The following is a 24,180-nucleotide window of genomic DNA, read 5'->3' as shown; positions in this document are numbered from 1 at the left end:
AGAGATCTGCGCTCCTGCGCGCGCGAGATTAAATAACCAGGTTGGCTCCGCCCCCTTTCACCACTTTTCTCAGCTGACGTCAGGACGCAACAATCACGAAAATCCGTGGCACTGAAATTGACGTCCACACACTCACCTAAGAGAAGGCACTTCTCTCGCACAGGTTAGCGTCCGGTTGACTCCAGTGGTGAAATGGTTGAAGTGACTGACAGGAGGACGTCTGGGCCCGGTCGGTAATCCGGCGTCGAGCGCTCGTTGAATAGCGGCGTCTCGGACCCACAACAAAGCGGCCCCATGATGCGCGGCTCGCAGCTGAAGATTGCCGCCGAAAACGCAATGCTGCACGACTTTGTCCATGTCTCCCTGCAACATTCTCGCTCATTGTGATTTGCCTTGCCGGCGGGCGCTTCGGTTACCATGAAGCCGCGGAAAGCGGCTTGTGTCCAGCAGAGTCAGATGATGATGATGGTTTGATTTTATTGGCGCAAGGCCGACATGGGCAAAGAGCGCCAAACACAAAGTGATTTGATGAGGAGAGAACAAGAAATAAAATCAGTTAAAAGCTATGAGCACGGCTGGTGTAAAGGGCCAGGGTGAAGAACAAGAGTGGTTAAAGATAAATAAGGTGGCTGGTGTATAGGACCAGGGGTAAAAGCTATGGGTGGTATGAGATGAGTTGTAAAAAGTGAACTTCTGATAGGAACTGAAAGGTGCGTTGAACAGAAAACATGGCATCGTCTCCTAAGAAGTACGACGGGTGTGGTACACGACGGGTGTGGTACGGGTGTGCGCACAAAGCCCGGTAGCTCCCCGTCAATGAGGAGGGGGGTGTCACCGGCGAAAAACGGACGACGGGAGGATTGGGCGATTGAAACCGATAATATTGCAGACGGTCGTCCTCGGGACAACACGTCTCCGTCCCCTGGCGGAGAAGGTATTAGGAATCAGCTGTGGTGCGGCACGTTTCGTCATCACCATCATATTTTACGTCCACCGCAAGACGAAGGCCTCTACCGTTGACTTCACACTGCTTTTCCCCTGTGCTGCGAGAATTCATTGTATGCCACCAAATTTTCTTTCTTGATCCCTCCATTGAATTATTGGTCCTCTCCCATTCAATCTCTCGGTACCCGCTCCGTTACCCCGGTCATCAGTTCTGCGCATTACGTGTTCATCCCAACTCCACTTTTTCCCCCATGATTTGAACGAGTATATGCCGTCCACCAGAGTTTGCTCCCTAATCCAAGACGCTCGCTTCTTATCTCAGGCTAAGGGTTATTTCTATCATGATTTCTCTATCATTCATTCTCTGAGCCCCATCCGCGGGCCCAAATTCTGCCGTTCGCGCGCAACCGTTGCGAGCAGTGCGACCTGCTCCTTCCGCTAGTGACGGAATAGCGTTCAAGTTTGAAAAGCGAGCTCCATTGTGCAAGTTGCGTAACATACGCGTTCAGCCATGTTCGTCGTCTAGGCGTCACGTCAGTACGCTTGCTCTTCATTCAAAAGAGCAGAGGGGTGTACGAGGGCCCGAATTCTGAAGTGTCGGGAATGGCATATAGGGGAGAAATCAGGTTCAGTGCAATGCTCGGTCAAATGCAGTAAACTTGCCTGCTGCTCTTATCTGAAGCAGCGCCAAGGAAGCCGGGAGTGCACTAGAAAGGGCGGCGGTGACGTCAAGTGCAAGCTATGTATACTCTGGAGGCGCCCCGATGTCCCTTTTTGCGACGATGCCTGTGAACACCGCTACCTTCTCCTATGCTCGGCAACAAGGAAACCCTGGTACTTCGGACATACTCGGGGATGGAGCGCCGCTAAAAAGGACAACTTCCGCCACACTTTCGGCAATGCACTGAGAGTACTGGGGGCCCTCCAGGGCCTTCGTTATCAGCTGCTTGTCCAACGCCCGCCGACAGCTAGCTAGCTGGCCGCGGAGGCCATAGCATGGTTCCTTCCGGCATGCTACTTACGTGTTGGAGTTTTAAAAATGCTCCCATAGAAGTTTCACATCGTTGCCAGCAAAAGCATTTTGAAATACGGCGCTTGAGATTACGATTTGTTCGGGTTAGAGCACACACACTCAGCAAATTTGAACTGTCGATCCCTTCAATTTCAGCGCGATTAGGCAAAATAACTGACTTACGCTGGAGTATGAGCGCAACTGTTTATATTCCGGCAGTCAATTTTCCAAGGCAGTGAAAGAAGTTGGATCAAATTCACTGCAGTTAAGAAAGAAACTTATTTTACAGGAATAGAAGCTTTGGTACAACAGCCCCACGAGACGCGCAGGTGGGCCAACAAACAAAGGGAATTCTCGATTTTGTACAAGAGGACTAGACAACTGAGGTCGACGAGCTGTGCAGAGTTGGATCGTAGAATAGTTCACGGTAAGCGTCCAGTCACGGTCAACCCCTGAATGGTGTGAAGAAAATATGGCGTCTGAATTTCAGACGAAAAAAAAAAATGCCTCCGTGCGCTCACGTGAGCACGAAACAACGATGCTAACTTACAAAGGAGTGCTCTTATATAGATGCATAACTCGAAGTACCGGCCCCTTCTAGCTTGTACCAGACAGCGAGACCGGCCGATCCCAGCAGCAGCAGGGCGTAGTGCACCGCGATGCAGGTAGTGAAAACGGGCGCTGCGTAATACGCACGGAATGCTTCCATACTCATCGAGGTGCCGTACTCCTGCAGGAACGGCAGGAAGATGCAGCCGAAGCTCTGCACGAAGAGCATAATGGCGAACACCACGTAGGGCTTGGCCGTCAGCGGACTCTCCCAGTTGCGCAGTTTGAAAAACATGGCCACGGTGGCTCGGGCCACGTTCGTGACGACGTTAAGCAGAAAGCTTAGAGGCTGCTGCTGCTGCTGAACGCCCGACGAGGCGCGGTCGTGGCGGAACTCGAAGTGCAGGCTGAGCGCGAAGAAGATGGCGAAAACGTGGACGGGCTCGAGAGCCTTGGAAATGAGCAGAGCAAAGGCCAGCACACGGGCGCTGAGCAGGGGAAGCCAGGCGGCGTGTTCAGCGGCAGTCGTCAGCGCCGACTGCACCGTGGGCGGGTAGAAGGTCAGCGCCCTGTGCCGGCTGTTGAACTTGAGGCAGCCGAACACCGCCAGCAGAACGGCGGCGGCCACGTTGACGGCCTGCAGCCAGGGAGCTGCGAGAAATGCGAGCGGCATGTATACGCCTGTATTCTGCTACATGTATCGCAAGTTGACCGGCGCCCAAGTGCCTTAAAAAGCATCAAATGTGCATTGTTGCTGCACGATACAAGCGGAACCTGACTTATGCTTGAGCATGAATGGCCGTGTTTACACGCTTTCGAGCAAACATGAGTGGCTCGTCTCGGCCAGAAAAGTTTGCGGCGACGTAGTCGAGGCTGAATGTTGCGTGAATGTATATATCAATCCTTGGCAGTTCTTGGCCACACCCACAAGAGGTAATCCCAACTGCCGTACACGCAGAACTCCCCGAGGCCCGGGTGGCAGCTCTCACTGGCCTTTAGATCGCTCTTACACTTTGAAGCTGCGATGAAGCAGTCTCACCTCTCGCGCTCTTTCTCTGATCTCGTTTTCTCGTGCTGTATAGTATTAAAGAGAATCTTCATGCGGCTGTTCCATCTTAGCCCAACCCAAAATTAAGGCAACGATGACGTCGATAAGCTTTTCACTGTTATGAATTGTTATATTAATGATGAGGATGCTTCGTGACACACCGACAACCTCCGACCCATCTCGCTCACGTCATGCGTCGGCAAAGTACTCGAGCACGTGCTGATGAACCGATGGAAGAGATACCTCGAGGACAACGAGCTCTACCCCCACACCATGATCGGATTCCGGGAAAAGCTGAGTACACAAGACGCCATGCTCCTCCTGAAGCGAGACATTTTGGATCGCCCGCCGGGGTGCCGGGACACCTGCGCTGTGCTGGGCCTGGACCTCCAAAGCGCATTGACAAGATACACCACAAGGCCATCCTGGAGCAAGTATCGGCACTTCACATGGGAACGCGAGCATTCGCCTACATCAAGGACTTCCTAACAGAACGCACCGTTACCATCCACGCCGGCGACATCGAGCTCGCCCCCAAGACCCTCGGCTCTGAAGGCACTCCCCAAGGCTCGGTCATCTCGCCGCTCTTGTTCAACTTTGTCATGATACGGGTAGCCACGGCCCTGCACACTGTTCCCGACATCCGGCACACCATATATGCCGATGACATCACCATTTGGACAAGAGGCGGCAGTGACGGTCAGACCGAAAATGCACTTCAGCAAGCAATAGAGGCGGTCGAGTTCAGCCTCGAGGGCACAGGACTCAAGTGCTCTCCTGCGAAGTCTGAGCTGCTTATCCTACCACCAGGACCAAACCGGAAAGATGGCAACGCTGCAGCCAACATAGCACTACATACACGTGACGGCGGAAGCATACCCCAAGTCCCCAAAATCCGCGTCCTCGGCATGCACATCGAAGCGCACAGACGCAACGGATTCACAGTCAACAAGCTCCTCACCAAGATCACCGCGGCCACGCAGCTGATCCGCCGGGTTTCATCGAGCCACGCCGGCATGAAAGAAGCACATGTACTGAGACTCCTGCAGTCTTTCGCTATCAGCCACGTCGCCTACATAGCCCCGTACCACAACTGGAGCAAGGCCGAGCGTGAGAAAATTGACGCGGCAATACGCAAAGCCTACCGAACAGCGATCGGCCTCTACCAGCACTCACGCACAGACCGGCTCCTCGACCTCGGCGTCCACAACACTCTGGCAGAAATAGCAGAAGCCCAAAACACGTCCCGATAGCCCGGCTGTCGACCACGCGCTCTGGACGACACATCCTGCAACAAGTGAATATCAGGCCCCGCAACCAGCCCGCCGAGGGCACGACCACCCCATCCGAACCCATGCTCAGACTCCTCCGAGTCCGCCCACTTCCCAAGAATACGAACCCGGAACACCATCCAGAACGCCGGCTGGCTAGACCCCGATCGCTAGCCTCCACGTACGCCGCGGATAACACCGCATACTACGTCGACGCGGCGGAAGACCGCGCCCGGCCCAACTACTACACGGCAGTCGCAATCGCAGCATCCGATGGAACAATCCGCACGGCCGGCAGCTTCAAGGCCACGGACTCGCATCACGCAGAAGAGCTCGCGATCGCCCTCGCCGCGACCGACCCTCGATGTAGAACGATACTCAGCACTCAAGAACAGCGATCCTCCGCTTTGCGAACAACACAACAAGCACCAGTACGGCCCGCTTCCTCCACAGGACGGGCCAAACCCGCCAGCACCCGATCTTTATCAGTTGGTATCCTGCACACGTGGGACCTCTCGACCCGGAGGGGCGGATCCGTAACCGGAACCAGGAGGCTGACCGCGCAGCGCGAGGACTTACGGCGCGACGCACACCAGCCAACACTCGGAGCGCAATCGGAACAGCCAACTGCGAGCCGAAGAGAGCGAACCAGCACCACTGGAGACGTACGGAGACATCCTGAGATGGTACCGCCACAACAGGCAGCGACTCCCTGCCCCACACCCGCAACTAACGCGCCGCGAAGGTGTGCTATACCGCCAGCTACAGACGGACTCGATCCTGACACCCGTGCTCGCCAGATACATTTGCCCAACGCTATACAACACCGACCGTTGCATCATCTGCAAGACTGCCCCCGCTACGACAGCGCACATCCTCAACGATTGCACTCACCTACAAACACACTCTGAAGCACAAGAATTGCCACCAAAAGTGTGTGAAGCCATCACCTCCTCAGACTACAACACACAACTCCAGGCCGTCCGGCAGGTGGAGGAAGCCCTGACCCGACAGCGGGAAGGACCTGCGGTGGCGCAAGCCATTACGGGCTCGACCTGCCCGGGATCGGGGCCGACCCCCGCGGCCTAATTCACTCTGCCGGACACGCAATAAAGTATATATCTCTCTCTCTCCCTCCCTCCCTCCCTCTCTCGTGACATCGCCGTGGTGAGGACTCCCACCTTCAACCTGCTCGTCATTTCCACAAGGAATGAAACGCTAGTGTACCATTTTGGGATGGGTATAATGATTAACTACCCTCCACAATAAAGAAATCATTACTCCTAACCCTCATGAACACTCTCCCTATGGTGTTACCAGTAGCAGTTCTAAGCCGTCGTGTAGCGGGCAAAAGCTGCAATAGTCCCATGCTATACCGTGAACATGCAGGAGCTCCCTACGCGGCCCTCTTCCGAAGTACTCGAGGGCCAATACGATGCGGCACCCTACAGGACGTCCTCCATACGCTCTGCCCCAGTGAGACGAAGCACGCGTAAGCCAGTTGTAATTTATTTTTAAATACTATGTAGTTTTATAGAATTCGTTACTTCAAAAATTGTTCCCTAGAAAACGCAGCATAACTATTTCCCTCAAAGCAAATATTCGCAGCCCTTAACCACTACAGTTTACTTTAGAACTATAAATACGGAATGAAAAGAACAAGGCGGGAGGCCATTGCGCGGTGTGTGTGTGTGTCCGTGTGAGAAAGGGGGGATGCGCTTCGGAATATTCCTCCCTCCCGAACGTGCTAGAGTATTTTTTTGTGGGGGGGAGGGGGGGGGGGGTTTAACACGCCGACGCAACTCAGGCGATGAGGCGCGCCGTAGTGGAGGGCTCCGGATTAATTTTGGCCACCTGGGGATCTTTAACGTGCGCCGAAATCTCGTACACACGGGCGTTTTTGCTTTTCGCCTCCATCCGAAAAGCGGCCGCCGCGGCCGGGAATCGAACCCGCGACCTCGTGCTCAGCAGCGCAACGCCATAGCTACTGAGCCACCGCGGCGGGTGCTAGAGTATTTTCATGCCCAGTTTCAGGCTTGACGGACCGCGTCAGTTGCACCCAAAGGATTACCCACCGCGGTTTTCCGCACCAAGAGCATTAGTAGAAGATGCTGGGAGTGGTTTGAAAATGGGCCCATTCTGTTTTTTTCAGCACATAACAGTTATTTTCTACTTACCTCAAGGTCAAAATTAGTCCGGCAACACTGCATAGCAAAACAAAAATAAAGGAAACGCACACACATGGGCGATATAAAAATCGCAAGGGGCACTTAAGCCTGCTTACGTGCTTTGAATACGAAAGCACTGTGGCAATGGGAATCGGTGAATCGGCTGTGAGCCTGATGGCAGCTGTCTTCTTCCCTGGCCAATATCCCGAGGGCACGCATACGGGGATTGCGGGTACGTGGTTCTGGCGACTTGCGTAGAGCTGGATCGGTGTGTAAAGCAGGTATCTTGACGTCGCAGCCAGGCGGGAACTGGTGAATCGCAGTGAGCTTACGGCTGCTGTCGTCGTCAATGGCCAACTTCCCTCGAGCAGGTATGTGTCCAGTTTCAAGCCCATTCAGAACTACGTAGTGAGAAGCGACTTGCCTGTGCTAGCTGCATAGAGCCGGCATGACACACGCGATGTAGCAGTGAAGTGTCGCCTGAAGCTGTAAGGCTTTCGCATTCGAAGCATACAAGCAGACTAAGTGTATCTCGAAAGCCGTACTTCGTGGTGCGTGGGCGTATACGAGTAGAGGTGAGGTCACTTGCCTGACACCGCACATCCCTGGGTTTTATTCACGTTGCTGCCACTGCTACTCACGACGTTGGGTGTTACACTTCACGGGGCCCATAAGACTTCCGCATTAATAAAATTGGGGGCTGTGTTGGCGCGGTACGGTGCGGGTGAACAGCGCACAACGTTCCGTGCTTCGATGGACCCTCCCAGAATGAGCCCAAGTACTCGCTCGACTTCACGGCCACTTTCAGGTTAAGTACACACTGATTTTTTTTTGTTCCCTACTGACCCTGACTACCCTGGCTGCCCCTAAGCGTCCGCCAGTAGTTGTCTGGTACAGAACAAGGCTACAGCTCCGTGAAATGCGGATATCTTGTCTGGACACGAAGCCCCTTTGGGAGGTCCTCTCGCTTACTTTGGTATGCTGCCCTTCAGTGGTACGTGGTTTGCCAGCACTAATCCATTTGTTTTCTGGGAAGCCCGCAAACATTTTACACCAGCAGATCTTGCATAACCAGCACGAAATACAAAAGCTTTTCTAGAGTAACTAACCATTGTCCACAGCCTGACTTCATCTGTATGGCGAGTGAAGATGCTGGTAGATTTATTGTAAAATAAAGATCATGCACAGCGAGTGGTTTGGGATATTACGCTATTATCCGCTGTATCTACACGTGCGCCTGCAGTCGTTTCCGTCCGGTAACTTTTACACGTTGCCGAACCTTTTTATATTATATACACATACTATACATACATATACATATATGCACATATACATATATACACATATATACACATATTCACACATAAGCTAAACGAACTTGCATTGCTTCTTTTGAAAGTGTGGTGGTCAGAAGATTCAGAGGACATTACACCCATGAGCTTCTTCGCCGATCACTTGCGAAGATACGTGCCATCTCACAGTCGATGCTGATAATGTGGTCGGGCTCACGGCTTCATAGTCGATGCTGATACTTGGCTGAAAGGCCATTGACGACTCGCCAATACGCACGAAGACTGAAGAGCTGCGGAGATTTTCCCATATTCCGGCAGCCAAATCCATTATCCATGGAGACACAGGGACAACCGAGACTACGATGCACAAGAAATTGTAAAAGTCTCTTGTGCTGGTGGTATACCTCGAGCATATACACCCGTACTGCCTACCCCGCACCACACCCCTTTGGAAAGGGGTGATGGGCACTGCGACACCTGGGCCTATCCCGACCCGCGCCGGAGGACTGGGAGAGAAAATAGGCAACTTGGAACACTTGGAGCCCACAACGAGCGCCAGGTCTATAGCGGGGAGTCTACGTGTTGAGCGGATTCCCCCCGATGGCTTTTCGACTCTACCCGCGCTCCTGCACACGAATGAGCGAATTCAAAAAACTATCTCAACATAACCCTTCCTCGTCGGGTCCATGTACTACACGGAGCCAATAAAAATCCCGAAGGAATCGCAGTGGGCTTTAAATGTGGCTGACTGCAGGTTTAGTGAATTTTTAAAATATATTTACACAAAAACAAAGGTGAGGTTTTCGATCGACGTTATAAGTATTTTTCGATGTTGCCTGAAGGCCATCCTAGCCATAAAATATATCTAGCAGCGAAATATCCAGCAATCTTCGTAAGAAGCGACAGCTGGGCGAGTTGGTTAACGCGCATACCCGAAGAAAGCGCGCGAAACGCTAGGACAAAGTAGGACAGGCACGACGGGGCGTTTGATCCACCAATATTCACCCAAATAAATGTTTAAATGCCTTAAAACATTTGTTCACCAGGTTAGGTCTGCAATAACACCATGTCGAGGTGTAAGCGAAAACACCCGACATTTTCTGAACACAAAATATACAAAAGTTTTGGAGTAAAATTTTAACTCGGAAACAATTTGATCAGGTTGGGCGCAGAGCGAGCTCCCGTACATAATTCCTGCGTATAGCGCGACGGCATTGTCAGCGCCGTCTGTCGGCACAAGCTCTTTCCTGCCTGAAGCGGTAGGCGTCTTCGAAGCGGAACCGTCCTATTTTACGTGGCCAGCGTACTGCGCATTGCGCTCTCTCCGATGACCTTCAATTCTTCGGAACTGAACTCCCACCTCCCCTCGCGGGAACCCCTGTGTAGATGCGACGCATAGGCGGAGCGCCGAAGGGACCGCGTTTTATAGCGCGCATAACGTTGAGGGGACTGCGTGAGCCGGTCCCAGTCGATGACGACGTTGGCGTACTTGTAAAGCGGCGTGGACTCTAGGTGTTTGAGCAAAGCGTGGATGTTGCTTCGCCGGAGAACGGCACACCGGTTATATGCGAAGCGCGCCCGAAGGAGAGGAAACCGCGGAAGAGAGAGTACTGCACATGCGCCGGCCCCAGCGCGTCTGCCGCGGCTATGACGCAACGTTCCGCGGCTATGACGCAACACAATCCACTTTAATCCAGTCCAATCCAATCCAAATCCCATCCAATCCAATCCAATCCAAGCCAAGCCAATCGAATCCAATCCAATGCCCCTCGCGAGAGAGTGTTCGCTATCGGAGAGGAGAGGGGGTGAGCGGCGGAGAGCGCAGCTGGCGCGGCGAGGAGAATGTGGGAGGGGTGGACAACGCCGACGACAACGACGACGACGACGACGCCGGAGGGACAAGGCGAGTGAATCAGATGCTCTGCATCTAAAATTTTAACTCGGAAACAATTTGATCAGGTTGGGCGCAGAGCGAGCTCCCGTACATAATTCCTGCGTATAGCGCGACGGCATTGTCAGCGCCGTCTGTCGGCACAAGCTCTTTCCTGCCTGAAGCGGTAGGCGTCTTCGAAGCGGAACCGTCCTATGTTACGTGGCCAGCGTACTGCGCATTGCGCTCTCTCCGATGACCTTCAATTCTTCGGAACTGAAGAGAAGCGTGCCTGTGCCGGAGAGGGTTACCATGTCCTGGAAAAGTACCTAAAATACTCTGGTAAAGTTGACTTATCAATGCCAATAAACACCATGAACCTGGGCTGGGTACGGGCATTTTCCACACTTTTTATGAACACCGCTAAAGCACTCGCATGGATCGGAAACTTGATTCTGAAGCTCGGGTCCCTTAACGTCCCCTTTGGGGTGAACAGAAGCTATACCGACATGCCGCGCCGATCCTCCGTCGCAAATGTTAAAGGCTGGCAGCTACAATCAAAGAAAATGAAAGATGCATGTCGTCCCAACAGCTGTTTACATTTCGCGCTCACGCCACGTGATGACCCGTTTATACAAGGCACTCGTTTCATTTCGTCGAGCATATTTCGGGGGTTTTACGCACCGAAGCTACACGTGCGCTATTAGGCGCGCTGGATTAATTTTGATCACCTGGGGACGAAACGTGCGCCGAAATCTCGGCACACGGGCGTTTCCATTTTTCGCCTCCATAGCAAAAACAGCAACCGCAGCTGGCATCGAACCCACAACCTTGAGCTCAGCAACACAACGCCTTAGCCACTGAGGCACCTGGGCGGGGTTTTCGCCCCGCCGACAAATATCGGGTAAAAAGCATCCCTCACATACGTATGCAACCATTTGGTTTCAAATGCCCGTTCTCCATGCGGTCAAGGAAGGCTGTGGTGGAAAGGGGCCAACGTCCACACGATCTTGTCGAGGTTGCTTTCGGCAGGAAATGCAACCTGTGCGTTTTCCGTGTCCGCTATCTTAAGTTGGTGCGATTTTTTGCGCATACACGGCACATCCGCTATCTTTTGTTTCTCGCGGGTTGCGGCTGCACGGTGCTCGTGTTCTACCCCCGGCTTCTTTAGGCACGCCTTCCGCAACCAAAACAAACACAGCCTTTGCAAGTGCAGCAAGACACAAACGTCCACTCTGCTGACTTCGGCTTCAGGGCACGGCATGGCGACAGCTGCGTTGGGCCTGGTGCAAAAAGCGTCGTCAATAAGAGAACCCTTGTCTAGGTGAAACCCGCGAGAAACAAACGATAACGGCCGTGCTACATACGCGAAAAACTGCGCACCGTCCTAGGAATAAGAGGAAGGCAGGCTGCAGCTCGTATTTTCCACTAAAGCCAGTCCTGTATAAAGGGTGATGGGCTCCTTCCACCAGGCACCTCCGTGATCTGGTGTATATACATGCACGCAATGGGCAATCTCCCTGGCTGCTGCTCGTGTTTGTTTGGGATGGGTGGTGTTAAAGGCGTTTAAGGTAGTGGGGCGAGGGAAGCAGCTTGAAAAAACTTTGCGTGGCTCATCATAACAACCAAACATGATGCAATTTTATGTTTCAGTGCACTTGCATTGAGACAAAATCCCGGTGGTTTGGTTTGCCTTAACAGAATGCTCCCCACTGAAGCCCTCGAGCTGCACAAACGGCTTGAAATGAAAACAGCGGTGTCAAGATCGAGAGGGTTCGCCAAACTGTTTCGCATGCCCCCCCCCCCCTCCCCCGCCCCCCCCAAAAAAGACGGGGGGGGGGGGCGGGGAGGGGGAGGATGGAGGATCCTAGATGCGAAGTATTGATCTGATCTGATCGTAGGGTTTAACGCGCCGACGCAACGCAGGCGATGAGGCGCGCCGTAGTGGAGGGCTCCGGATTAATTTGGACCACCTGGGGATCTTTCACGTGCGCCGAAATTTCGAACTCACGGGCGCTTTTCCGAAGTATTGAAAATGCCTGTGTATAAATTTAATCATTGTAATTTTATACTGCATAAATAGAGCAAAACGATGTCTTTATTAAACGTCTACACAAGAACCAAATACGTAAACGCCTGATCACTTATGGGTTATGAACGCGAAAGCAGGATTGCCCAGTTGAACACCTGATGCCTTGCTTTCGCCTCGCGTTGTCGAAGGGCTTAAGACGCTTTCCTTTGCGATCCGCCTTGACACTTTCGAACGGCTTCGATCTATTTCATACGCGTTGCGCCGATGCTCGTTCTTGCCGCCGTGTAATGGGAAAGTTGATGGTTAGTTTTGCTGCGTGTCCGTTCGCCCGTTTGCTTACATTCTACCGCTCACTCCACCTGCGGTGCACCAGCGTGGACGGCCACCTCCCGCCAATGCAGATTTCAAGCTCGCGTTATGGAACGCCTCCAGCCACGGAACTCTTCAGGCTACGGAACGCTTCCCAAGGCGTCCTATCGCCGCCACAGACGCCGACGCTAACGACGGCTTTTTCGCTGGGTTGGCCATTCAATGTTTTCGCGTTAAAATCAAGCATGCGCACTTTGGCGTCTCATTCCGTACGACTGCGCCCCATCGTTAGCAGCCATGCCATCAGCGTATTTCGAAATTTCTGCGCTGCGGTTCTCTTCGCGCTTCGTCGGCTGCGTCGCGCAACGCGCCACGACCGGTCGCAGCGTTGGGGTGGTTGTTGTTTCACGTCTTTATTTCACTTAATGTGTGACTCACCGCGCTCGGTGTACGTATGTTGTTGCAGCGCCGCCTCGAACATCTGGGCTGACTGGAAGACAGCTTGCGGGAAGCAGCTCAGCGTGATCACCCACATGACATTCGTGAAGGTGGCGACGTCCTGCCGCTTCAGCAACGCCGCCTGCTGTTGCTGGCCGCGCGTCCGGTACAGCACCACGGAGTCGACCAGACGGAAAGCCAGCCTGCAGGAGGAGACACGTGGAACAGAGCGTTCACCGAGGACAAGCGGCGGCACACCACACTTTTTAAAGAGACATGCCCTGGCAAGGTGCATGGTGCGCGAATGACTGTTTGCTCCCATCACGAACATTCGGACATGCAAGCATAAGAAGCTCGCTGAACGGGCGAGATCAGTGCGGAAATTGTTGGCCCATTCTGATTTGGGCACGGGAGCTATACGAATGAAAACGCTATTTCTGTTACTATTCTAAATTCTTGTTTGAATACTAGTTTAAATTATTGTCCACCCGCCATTCCCAACTCCCGGTAGCCCTAGACAAGGCTGGCACCCCGAAGCCCGGTGAAAATCCTTCGAAAGGGTGTGCACAAGCGACTGCCTTCGACATTAGAAGGTATTAAATTTGTCTCTGGCTTATAGTCGTCAATACGGAGACAACTCGAACGCAGGAATATCGCCAGGCACGCTAACACGACGCGAATCTGGGAGGCCCAGTCATAATAAAAAGGCTGGTGATATCAGACTTCCGAAATTCTTCCTGCGCGTCACTTTTGCGGCACAGGTCTTTATCATGGCTACTTTTGTATTTTTTCGATGCTGAACAAAACGAGCGTGCTGTTTGGATTAAGTCTACAGACTGAGCAAAAGAAGTTACAAAAAAAGTGGAACGGGGCTGTAACGCTTCCCCTAAGAGCGCATCCGAATTTCAAGTTTTTTGTAACAAAAACTACAGGTAACGTGTTCGTTTTTCAATAAACACGGCCAAGGACCGCTTATAAGCAAAAAATCTCGGGCCATCTTCACTAACGTCAAACCTGGGGGAAGGGGGGGGGGGGGCAAAGAATGCAGTGTATAAGTGTATTCTTGGCGCCTTGACGTTTTTGCTAACGGAAATGAAACCACTGGGGGGGGGGGGGGGTGGAGGTATACAGCTTTGCTGTAAAAGTCTCGCGTCTTTGAATCACGAAACATTCTAGCGCGAGGCGTAAACGAGTGTCCCGGTGTTTCAGTACCGTGACAACACGAGACGACGGCTACGACGACGACAGTAGACGCCGACAGCCCGAGCCCCTAAGGGGCTTTGCCCATAATACATAAGAAAGACTTCGCTGCCGCTAAAATAACGTCCTTCCGGATGGAAGAGGAAGAGAGGCACATGTACAGTAATGGACAAATGAAATGTACATGAAAGTATGAACTGGAACACGCCAAATTGAAAAAACACTGTTTGTGGAGGTCACGTAATGACGCACCATTGACATATTTGGAAAGCCACATTTGCCATCTGCGTTACTGTAACTAAGCCACGCGTCAGTTTGACTTGCATGGAAAGAAATTGCACTACTTGTGTGTTCCGGTTCATATTTTCGTGATCGCCGCTTCATTTCTTTGACTGACCATGCGTGGAGGTGCGTCAGAAAACTCCTTGTCGAGACCCCAGAATGAGATAAGATTCCGCTTTCGCACAATGTACTCTACGTCGCACCCTTGCCAAACAGAAAACACCGAGTAAACGGCGGAATACTCAAAGGCACGCCGGTATGAAGGGAAAGAGAAGCCCGCATGCTGCAGAGTGAAGACCCGATAATGCGCAATCGGTCAATCGTCTACAAACGCTACGGGCCGCAAGCAACGAGGTAGTTAGGCAAACATTTATGCGCTGGTGTCTTTACGCGTCCCTTTGTACACTTGGTCAGGATACAGCGATGAATGTAACTACGTTCAAGCACAAATTTCTATGGCAGAGAAGTGAGCACGTGAAACCCCAGTTAGTACTGGTTCACATGCGCATGCCAAGAAGCCGTGCTTAACTCAGATACCCTTTTCGCGCAGCCCGTGCCCCCAAGTTTGTGAAGTGGTGTTTTATAGCGTAATAAGAGTTTAATATTCAACGTCATTACTTTGTCTATGGTTGTAATAAAGCCACTTCCAAGCCCTCACCGCCCTAGGTCGTTGCCGCGCAAGAGGTATACTATAGAGTGGAGCGAGCTGTCTTTTCCCAGTTTTCCAACGGTACAGAAAGGCCCTGAAATTTCCTGCCGCGCTTGCTGGAACATTACACCGAAAGAACAAAAAATCACGCGATTGTCACAGGCTTTTGCTACCGCTTCGATGCTACAAGGCTTTCACGTCTTTTCATCGCTGCCTTTAATTGTCAGACACCCCTGGATCAGGGGCATGTTCTACGAAGTCATTTATCACGTGAACATGTTGTATTGGCCTTACGCCTCATCTATCGCCCACGGTGACGCTTCATTGCACTCACTTTCAAGTGTGAGCGGCGGTATCTGTTGCTGGAATTTTTATCGCGCCGGCGCCTCGTCCATCGCGCTTTTGACAAGTGCGGCAGAGCAAAGAAAACCTGCGATCGGTCGAGTGTCACTGACGTTACAGCGCGCCCCCACCCTATCGCACGCGCCAAAGCTATTTGCATAGCACGTATGCAAGCCGCCGTCTGTGTTGCTGGGACATTCAAGGCATGTGCTGCGGGCAGTCTTCGTGCGTGGCATGTATAAACAATATTTTGCAGGTGTGACTGCCGCAACGCACGCGCTAATTGTCAAACAACTCGACGTGTTGGGCGATTGTTGGCATATTCCGAGATAAGAGCCAAAATCCGCCCGCCGAGAGCTAGCGCGTGTCAAAGGATCTCGGAGCATTATCGTGTCTTATCGTCACATCTTGAGGCAGTGCAGAATACACGAGGAACGAAGCAGATAGGACGACGCTGAACTCGTAACTGCTTGGGCAGACGCATTCACAAATAAACACCCACGTGGTCTCTGATGCCACACTCGGGTCAAACAAACAAAAAAGCGCGTCATCCCTATTTCACATTTGCCGCGCTTTCGAGGCGCTTTTTCAAAGAAAGTGCTACGAGTTGTGCCGCGCCTCCGCCAGATGGCGCCACGGGTCCCGCGACCGAGAGAAGGCGCAGTGAAACATCCCCCTCGCGAGGGGCACGATCAAATGCAGAGCATTTCCGGGGGCGCACGACGTTAAGTAGTTTGCGTTACGTTAATGTGGCAACTGCTGACGAGAGAGCGCTCGTCAGCAGTAATTTGAATGAGTCAACGATATAAGGCGCGTTCGTAGCGTCCCAATCTGTGTCTGCTTTGTGGCGCAATGGGTAGAGCACCATGTACATTGCGTTACGCCCGCAGGGTCGAGGGATCGAAACCGGGCTCCGGATAGTATTTTTTTTTATATAGTAGGGAGGGGTGCGGTGCGGACTACGGACGTCAACGCGGGTGACATCGTGAGTTACTGAAATGCTCTGCATTTAAAAAGCGCATAAAATTCACAAGTCCTGGAAACATGACTCAATTCGCGGAGCGGTTCAAAAACGAAAATTCACTACCGTGTAGAGCTATCGAGGCCTTTAACAAAAAAAGCGCACGCATATTCAAAATGTGACCTCGATTACCAACGCGTTGCGCACAAATACTATGACAGAAGCGTGTTGGTCGTAATATTTCTGCACAGGTTTGCCTTTTAACAAAAATAGTTGCGAGTTCAGCACCGTCCTGTCAACTTCCTCGCGCATTTGTCTTCAGCGCTGCCCCTCGCGATGTTCAGCCTGTGTACCGACTCGCATAAATGTCGATTCTTCATAGTGTCACAGATATAGCGCTGAAAAGCATATAACGGGCGCACAACCGTCTGATGTTTTGTTTTTAATCACTGTTCACCCACGTCAATGGGTGGACATGCGCGAACGGTCCACCGCACATGACGTTCCTCCGTTCTTCTTCCTTCTCTGTATGTAGTTGCGTGCGTGCGTGCGCGCTTTGGACGGGGTGTTTGTCGCGGCACAGTGGCCATATTTGTTTTTCAATTTCTTTCCCAGAGTTTAGCATTCAGTGGCAAGATGTAAATATGAAATTTTTCCCTCACAACGCGTAATCGCGACTGCCACGCTATAAACCGCTTACTCGTATGCCTTCTGCGCTCCTGACAGGCTACTTAATGAGAGAGAGAGAGAGAGAGAGAGAGAGAGAGAGAGAGAGAGAGAGAGAGAGAGAGAGAGAGAGAGAGAGAGAGAGAGAGAGAGAGAGAGAGAGAGAGAGAGAGAGAGAGAGAGAGAGAGAGAGACTTGTTTAAACAGGAAAATGACTAAAGGAAAGGCCTTGGCAAGGCAAATGACCGCCTCATATTTTCACTCCCGTCATAACTGTTCACTTCATGCACCTTGTATTCTCACGGATTCGAGCATTCACTTTCCCGCAAACGAAGAGTCCTTGCAGCTCGTTTGTATTCCTAGAGTACCCAGCATAACCACCCATGCTTACACGAAGCAGCGCGTGAGCGCTGCTTCCGCCGCTACTTGCGTAAGCGCTGTCTTCCACTACGGCAGGCCTACTGGCGAAGTCTTTCACCTTGATCGAAATACCACTACCGCGCTCCCGTACACTAAAAGATTTCCACACTGTCGTTGAAATGGTCATCGAATCAGTTTCAGATGATTCAGTGTTTCATCGATAGCAACAGCGATAGTGCGCTCTGCATCGATGAAACGCCGCGATAGGCGCAGCAACAACAAATCGGGAGCACGGGAAAGTTATGCCGCGATCCTCCACACAACGTTTCCAAACGTACTATATCGTTTCCTGCATTCGCTGGCCTTCTTGGTTACTTTGCATGTTGTTGCCTGATATAGAACGTGGAAGTGCGAAAACGCAAGGGAATAAGCTGGTCAAACATGAGGCCTTGTCCGTTGCCGGGGCATGAACCGCTCAAAATGAACAAAATCGCTTTCTCGAATTCCGCTTTAACACCACTCACAACGAGCTTTCAGCCTGCTGCCACCGTCAGCTCCTTATTTGCATAACGTTGTGAAGTTCCCGTCTTACATATGCGTTTCTATCCTTTCTGTGTAACCAAAGGCCGAAGGTAAGGCGGAAGAAAAAAGAAAGATATGCAGATCCCTCTATTTATTATTTTTAGACAACTCAACAATCTAATAAATCAGCTTTTTTCCTTTCTGCCGATATTGTGGCCGTAAAATGCACACACACACACATATATATATATATATATATATATATATATATATATATATATATATATATATATATATATATATATATATATATATATATATATATATATATATACCCCCACTTATTACCTGTTCGGTTGCTAGCTCTTGTGTACTGTATCTATTCTTTTAGTCCGCGGGGGGACATACCCAAAATACAATCTTCGCTCATGCCTTTATAGTAGATCCATCTGAACCAGACTCCCCACCCACTGAATACCTTATTGTATACTTTTCCCTGCTTTTTGAAACCTCGATTGTCCAGTCTTTCGCACTGTCTGAAGTTGCAACCCACGCAAAGTACGTTGCCCCGCCGTGGTGCAACCTTGAGAGCTGCCTTGTTAATACGACCGCTCTCTCTCTCTCCTTTCTCTTTTTTCACACATACTCTCCGTTTCTGAAACACCTTCCGCTCCATGCCAGTTTTCTGCAAAGCTATATAAGAAATGTGTTCCAAATGTTTGAGGCAGCAAAATCAGGTAACTGTACTCTGATGAAGGCAAGTCGCGTTGCCGCTACGCAAGTAAACCTTTGTTATTGTTTTTGATGTGTATCCGTCTCTTTCCTTATACTAATAATATATATATATATATATATATATATATATATATATATATATATATATATATATATATATATATATATATATATATATATATATATATATATATATATATAGAACACGTATGAAGAGTACAAGTGTTTATTTACAGGGCGAACTTGTGCCCGCAATCATTGCCGGTGCCACAGCTAGAACAAGCCTCTTTCTCGCCTTTTCTGTCCCGGCTCGTAGGCGCAACCCAAGACTTCTTCCTCTCTTCACTAATTGGCACACACCCATGACGAGAAACAGCCCCGTAGAACGGTCTGGGAATTTCCCTCGCAATAGTAAAGTCGCGGCATTGCTCCCCCTCCTTTTGGCATCGTCCCGACGTCATGGAAGCAAACTAGAAACAGCCACGTGGATGGTGAGTGATCGGCGAATCGCAGGGCACGTAAGAGCGCGTAGCACCATACTTCGGGTTTACAAGAGCGGGTGTAGTACGGCTGGAGCATTCCACGTGCACAACTTCTGGGTCAGACCTGCGTCGTTAAGAATGGGCTGTTGAGTCCTCGGGTAAAAAATTGTAGTTAACGACTCCAGACGACGAAGAACACGATAAGGCCTAAAGTATCGCCGAAGCAGCTTCTTCGAAGGTCCTCGGCGGGGAAACGGCGTCCACACCCACACAAGGTCGCCTCGACGTTACGGCGTCCCTTGTATTTCTCGGCGTCGATTTCTTGTTGATGTCGAATGCGAGCTGGTGTGCTTCATCCGTCCATTGGATAAAAGCCTCGGTATCGGTGCTGGTCACGTCACCTTCATCGACAGGCAACGTTGCATGTAAGGTTGCCGTTACGGAGCGTCCGTAAACAAGTTCAAACGGTGCGCATCGAGTTGCTTCTTGCATGGCAGTATTGTAGACAAACGTTGCGTGGGGAAGAATATCGCTCCAGTTTTTGTGCTTCAGATCGACGTACATGGATAGCACGTCAGTGAGGGTTCTATTAAGGCGTTCGGTGAGACCATTGGTTTGAGGGTGGTAGGCAGTGCATTCGCGGTGAGTCCTGTGGGTTAGTTTGAAGACATCCTGTAGGAATGTGGCGGTAAAAGCGGTGCCCCTGTCTAATAATAATCGTACGCGCGGAATAGCGTAGAACAATGTGTTCAACGAAGAATTTGGAAACTTCAGAAGCGGCGTCGTTGGGAAGGGACTCGGTCTCGGCATAACGCGTCAAGTAATCCGTAGCTACAATGACCCACTTGTTCCCCGGTCGCCGATGTTGCAAAGGCCCAAGGTGGTCCATCCCAACCTGCGGGAACGGGGAATGGCGAGGATCCACCGGATGAAGGAATCCCGGTGGCCTGACGGGAGGTTTCTTGTGGCGTTGGCAATCCCGGCACGTCCTCGCGTATACTGCCGTACTACCTTTCATGAATCCGAGCGAACGTGCGACTATCGTGCGTGTTTCTTTGATACAGTGATAAGCGGAAATATAAGTCGAGAAAAAATCCGCCGTTTTTTCCGGGAGCGGGAGTCGAACCTACATCTCCGCATAACGCGTGCGGTGCACTGACCAATTATGCTATCCCGCAGCGGCTCCTCTCTCGACTTCACCGGGGGCGGGGGGGTTATATTTATATTTACAAGTTATATATTTATATAACTATATTTACAAGTGCTATATATATATATATAGCACTTATATTTACGAGTATTTACAAGTGCTCTGAGGACGGTGAACTTATTGCTGGATCAAAGAAACATGACAAACATTAAATATTCCGGAAACAGCCGAATAGCACTGGCAATGACGACTGAAACCTAAATATGTGTCCTTACCGAGTCCCTCGTCCCGTATATATATATATATATATATATATATATACACATACACGAATGCCCGGTTGTTAGCATTGACTGCGGCCGAGGAATAGACGTAGGGTGACAAGCCCTATCCGGTGCAAAGTGAGCGAGGAGCGTATTGCGCTGATCCCACAACAGCCGGACAGGGCAGGGGTACGTGTCTGGTAGGGTATGGATTTCCCCTGAAATAGTGCAATTGTTGGATACTCGGCCTAAATCCCGTATTGCCGCCGTGGAGTATGTATAAAGGTGCAGGATGAAACCCACTGGGGCACGCTGTAGGGCCAGCGTTAGTGTCTGTAGGCCATCCCGAATGGCTGTGAGCTCCGCCAGTAGAGATGGCAGGATGCGGGTGGTTTGGTAGAGCCATCCTGGGCCCCAGCGTCCACGGAGGCCTCTACCGCCTCGTACTGGGTCTCAGCCGTCAGTAGTGTTCCTCTCGCACCTGCTTTTCGGGTCGATCGAGTGTGAAGTCAAGTCAGTGGTCGATTGTCCGTAACCTGGGGACACACTTCTTTTGAACAGCGCAAGTAGACGAGGACGAGAAGTGGACAGGACACAGCGCAGAACATTGCGCTGTGTCCTGTCCACTTCTCGTCCTTACTTGCGCTGTTCAAAAGAATGTCGTACCAACACGCCCAAGCTTATACCTTACTGGGGACACAGCCATGGCGGCCTGGTTACAGGGCGATTTGGGGAAGCAGGTACGGAACAACCCATGAAACTAGCGGAGGCCCTGCTTCCGCAACGAAAGTTCGTTTGTGCATACATGCACAGCTGGTTGAACAACGTCGCCCAGCCCGTATACGAGCTGAGCGACGTTGTTCAACCAGTTCGTCAAGCGTGTTCAACTGAGCGGCAGTGTCTTTTCTAGAGCTCAGAAATCGTTAAACCACAAGACATGCATCGAAACGGCATTATGGATGATAAGGCACCTGTGAACAATGCCTGCCTGCAGTAAAGTAGGTATTGAATGAGCACTTCTACTGAAAGTATAATAACGCTCTGGACATTTACGCCGTAGGAAAAGCTACATCATCCTGTTAAAAAAAGACTGAAAAGTTCAGAACGCGAAGCTTTCTGCCGCCACAAACCGAGTCGAATCAAAGTAACATCTATCGGGAGGGATTCGTTCGTTGTCCGAGTTCTGACTTTCATCGTTGGCAGTTCAAGCACCTTTCACTTCACCCACGATCACCAACCATCATCGTCAGAGAAAGTTTGCTTTCCTGCAGTGCGTTTTGGCGCAACATCGAACGCAGCAGTGGGCCATGGAAAGCTTCGCTTTAAAAGAAATCAGACTAATGTTAGGATTCAGCGCGCGGCTACACTGTTCGCGCGTGCTGAGAGTTTCGTGTAGTGCTCCTGTGCTTTGCGGCAGAGCCCGCCTACCTCAGACATGCTACAACGTGCCGGTGACCGCCTGCCGAGCGGCGCCCGCTGGCAGTGACTCAAGCCGTTGCAGCTACAAAATACGCAACGAAGTGTTCTTCGCGTTGAGACATGCATCTGCGAAGCGGGCGCCGCAGCCGAGATCTCCTGTCCCCCTCGCCCTAGCTCAACGTGGGCCGCTACTGCCGGCCCCCACGAACTCTGAAAGAGTGTGTCTGTACTGTGTCTGGGCCGCGTGCAAAAGCACTAGGATAACTAATTGACCGTTAGCGCTTCGGGGATGAATACGCAGAAGGCATTCCTAGGCAGAAGGCATTCATTTCACCGCACCAGAACATGCTGTCGCTCTGTTCGAGTCTTGGTGTAAGCTCGCCCGGAAGGGTGATGTTTGTGTATCGTCGCCGATCATCCCCTGCCATGCAGCAAACCATTTAAGTTTTCCCTTCGGCATATTGTCATCACTAAGGCAGCAACTGTTGCTGGCCTCTCACCACCGCGCTATTACGCATGACGGAGGCGATGGAGCCCGCTTCGGGGACGCCTCCCCGAATGCAACACTAACTAGTGTTGTACGCGGCGAAGTTACACCACAGCCACGATCAGAACTGCAGGGGAGGGGGTTAATTTTTAGCACCCTACAGACTCTGCGATGTTGCGCGTAAACCTCGCTCCTGCGGGTGTTTTACACCTCTAAAAAAAGAAAAACATACGCCGGTTGGCTAATCGAAGCAGCGTCTTTGTGCTCAGCAGCGAAACGTCGTAGCACCGTGCCGCCTCTGCGAGTAACACTACGAAGAGCACCGCAGTAGTACACCACAGTGCGATGCACTATACAGCTGCACGCACGCCGACTACGCTTGGCGTAGCAAGGATAGAAATAAAGGAACTCACTGCAGCAGTGGTATCATGTTGAAGACACCCGCGGCGAGCACGTGCAGCACGAGCAGAAGTACGCACGCAGAGGAAGGCTGGCGGCTCACGAGCCGCCACACGCCGACGACGAAGAGGGGCAGGCTGGACAGCTGCGCCAGCAGAATCGTGACGACCGCTTGCACGGTCGCCTGGGCCACCAGGTACTCGTGCACCAGCCACCACGAACTGGCCACAAAGCACACGTGCAGCGCCAGCGCGTACACCGACGACACCACGAGCGCGAACGGAGCGCTCCGGGACTCGGGACAGGTGACCATCAACTCGGGCTGCTCGGGGTCGGCCCACTCGGGCTCGCCGTCCACCTCGGGAGGCACGCTGAAGATGCCGCTGAGCAGCAAGTCACGGTGGCTACGCTCGCCGGAGTAGCTGCCCTTCTCCGCGTTAGCTTGGAACTGTGCGGCCGCCGGATCCTGCGGGCAACCCGCGCCCGAGCCATTCTGCTCCGGCAGCGGCATGGTAGCGTGTGACGCGCCGGCAGCGAGCCTGGCTGGGGCGTGTCTCCTCTTCGGGTCGGGGGCGACAGCGGCGTAACAGTGCCGCATGCTCCGCCGTTGTCGCTTTTCGCGCTTGAACCTTTCCAGCCACTCGACCGACGCAGCGTCGTCGTCAGCTGGCCGCTTGCTGACGCCGTTGTTTTGCTCCATGACGAAGTCTTATCCGGAGCGCGTCTTTTTGATGACTCCTCGTCGCTGCGCTCAGGACTTCTTCGCACGAACAAGGGACTCTACTCGTTCGAGAGAGCGATGTGCGAAGGCCGCTGGGACAACGGCCCGTTTCGGATGTTTCTGTGTCCGCTCTGGCGGCGGCTCATTTGAGTGCGGCCCGCCGCTGCTACGCGTCGGTCACGCCCTCCCGTTCCCCTTCCCTTTCCTCGGAAGTGGCAGGAAATCCCAGAGCAACATCCGGAGTTTATCGCTCCTGGCGGTATTTTTGGCTTCTTTTTCAGCGTCTTGTGATACTGAAGGCGGCGTTTGCCCCGTCGTTCCGCTATCGATGCGGCACTACAACGTTCTCAAAGAAACCGCTTCCTGAACTAAAAAGAAAACCACAATATAGCGATAGGAAAGGGTGCCTTGTTCCTTATCGTCATTACAGCGCGTCTTGGGCGCGTAAAAAGTCGCGATGGCCGTGGAGCTGTATCAGCGACGGATTCGGTCGAATCGATCTTGACCGATAGCAGGGAGTGAGTGCATTAGTAAACACAGGCTGGGAAGGCTGGGGTATGCACCGCGCGCTCGAAATCACGGCCATTTTTGGGTCGGTTTAAGCTCCC

The 24,180-nt window shown here is 51.9% G+C and overlaps 1 protein-coding gene across 1 annotated transcript; it reads right to left on the bottom strand.

Moving 5' to 3' along the window:
* Positions 1–2,217: 2,217 nt before the first annotated feature.
* LOC144142717 (uncharacterized) lies at positions 2,218–23,734 on the bottom strand. Its single transcript, XM_077674386.1, has 3 exons — positions 22,866–23,734; positions 12,935–13,137; positions 2,218–3,157 (listed from the first exon to the last, which is right to left on the bottom strand). Exons 1-3 carry the CDS (start codon positions 23,549–23,551, stop codon positions 2,520–2,522), a joined length of 1,527 nt encoding a protein of 508 aa, XP_077530512.1. The 5' UTR covers positions 23,552–23,734; the 3' UTR covers positions 2,218–2,519.
* Between the last annotated feature and the right edge of the window lie 446 nt (positions 23,735–24,180).

Source organism: Haemaphysalis longicornis, unplaced genomic scaffold, assembly GCF_048455015.1.
Source record: "Haemaphysalis longicornis isolate Haplotype H1 unplaced genomic scaffold, Haemaphysalis longicornis Haplotype H1 scaffold_1, whole genome shotgun sequence".
NCBI classification, from domain to species: domain Eukaryota; kingdom Metazoa; phylum Arthropoda; class Arachnida; order Ixodida; family Ixodidae; genus Haemaphysalis; species Haemaphysalis longicornis.
This window is presented reverse-complemented; position numbering and strand designations above follow the sequence as displayed.

What these genes read in the sequence shown, in the direction of transcription:
- LOC144142717 (XM_077674386.1), bottom strand. Translation starts at nt 23,551, where the DNA reads ATGGAGCAAAACAACGGCGTCAGCAAGCGGCCAGCTGACGACGACGCT. An exon ending in AACATGATACCACTGCTGCA is followed by an intron (nt 13,138 to 22,865) that starts GTGAGTTCCTTT and finishes CTCCTCCTGCAG; the next exon opens with GCTGGCTTTCCGTCTGGTCG. An exon ending in ACATACGTACACCGAGCGCG is followed by an intron (nt 3,158 to 12,934) that starts GTGAGTCACACA and finishes CATTTCTCGCAG; the next exon opens with CTCCCTGGCTGCAGGCCGTC.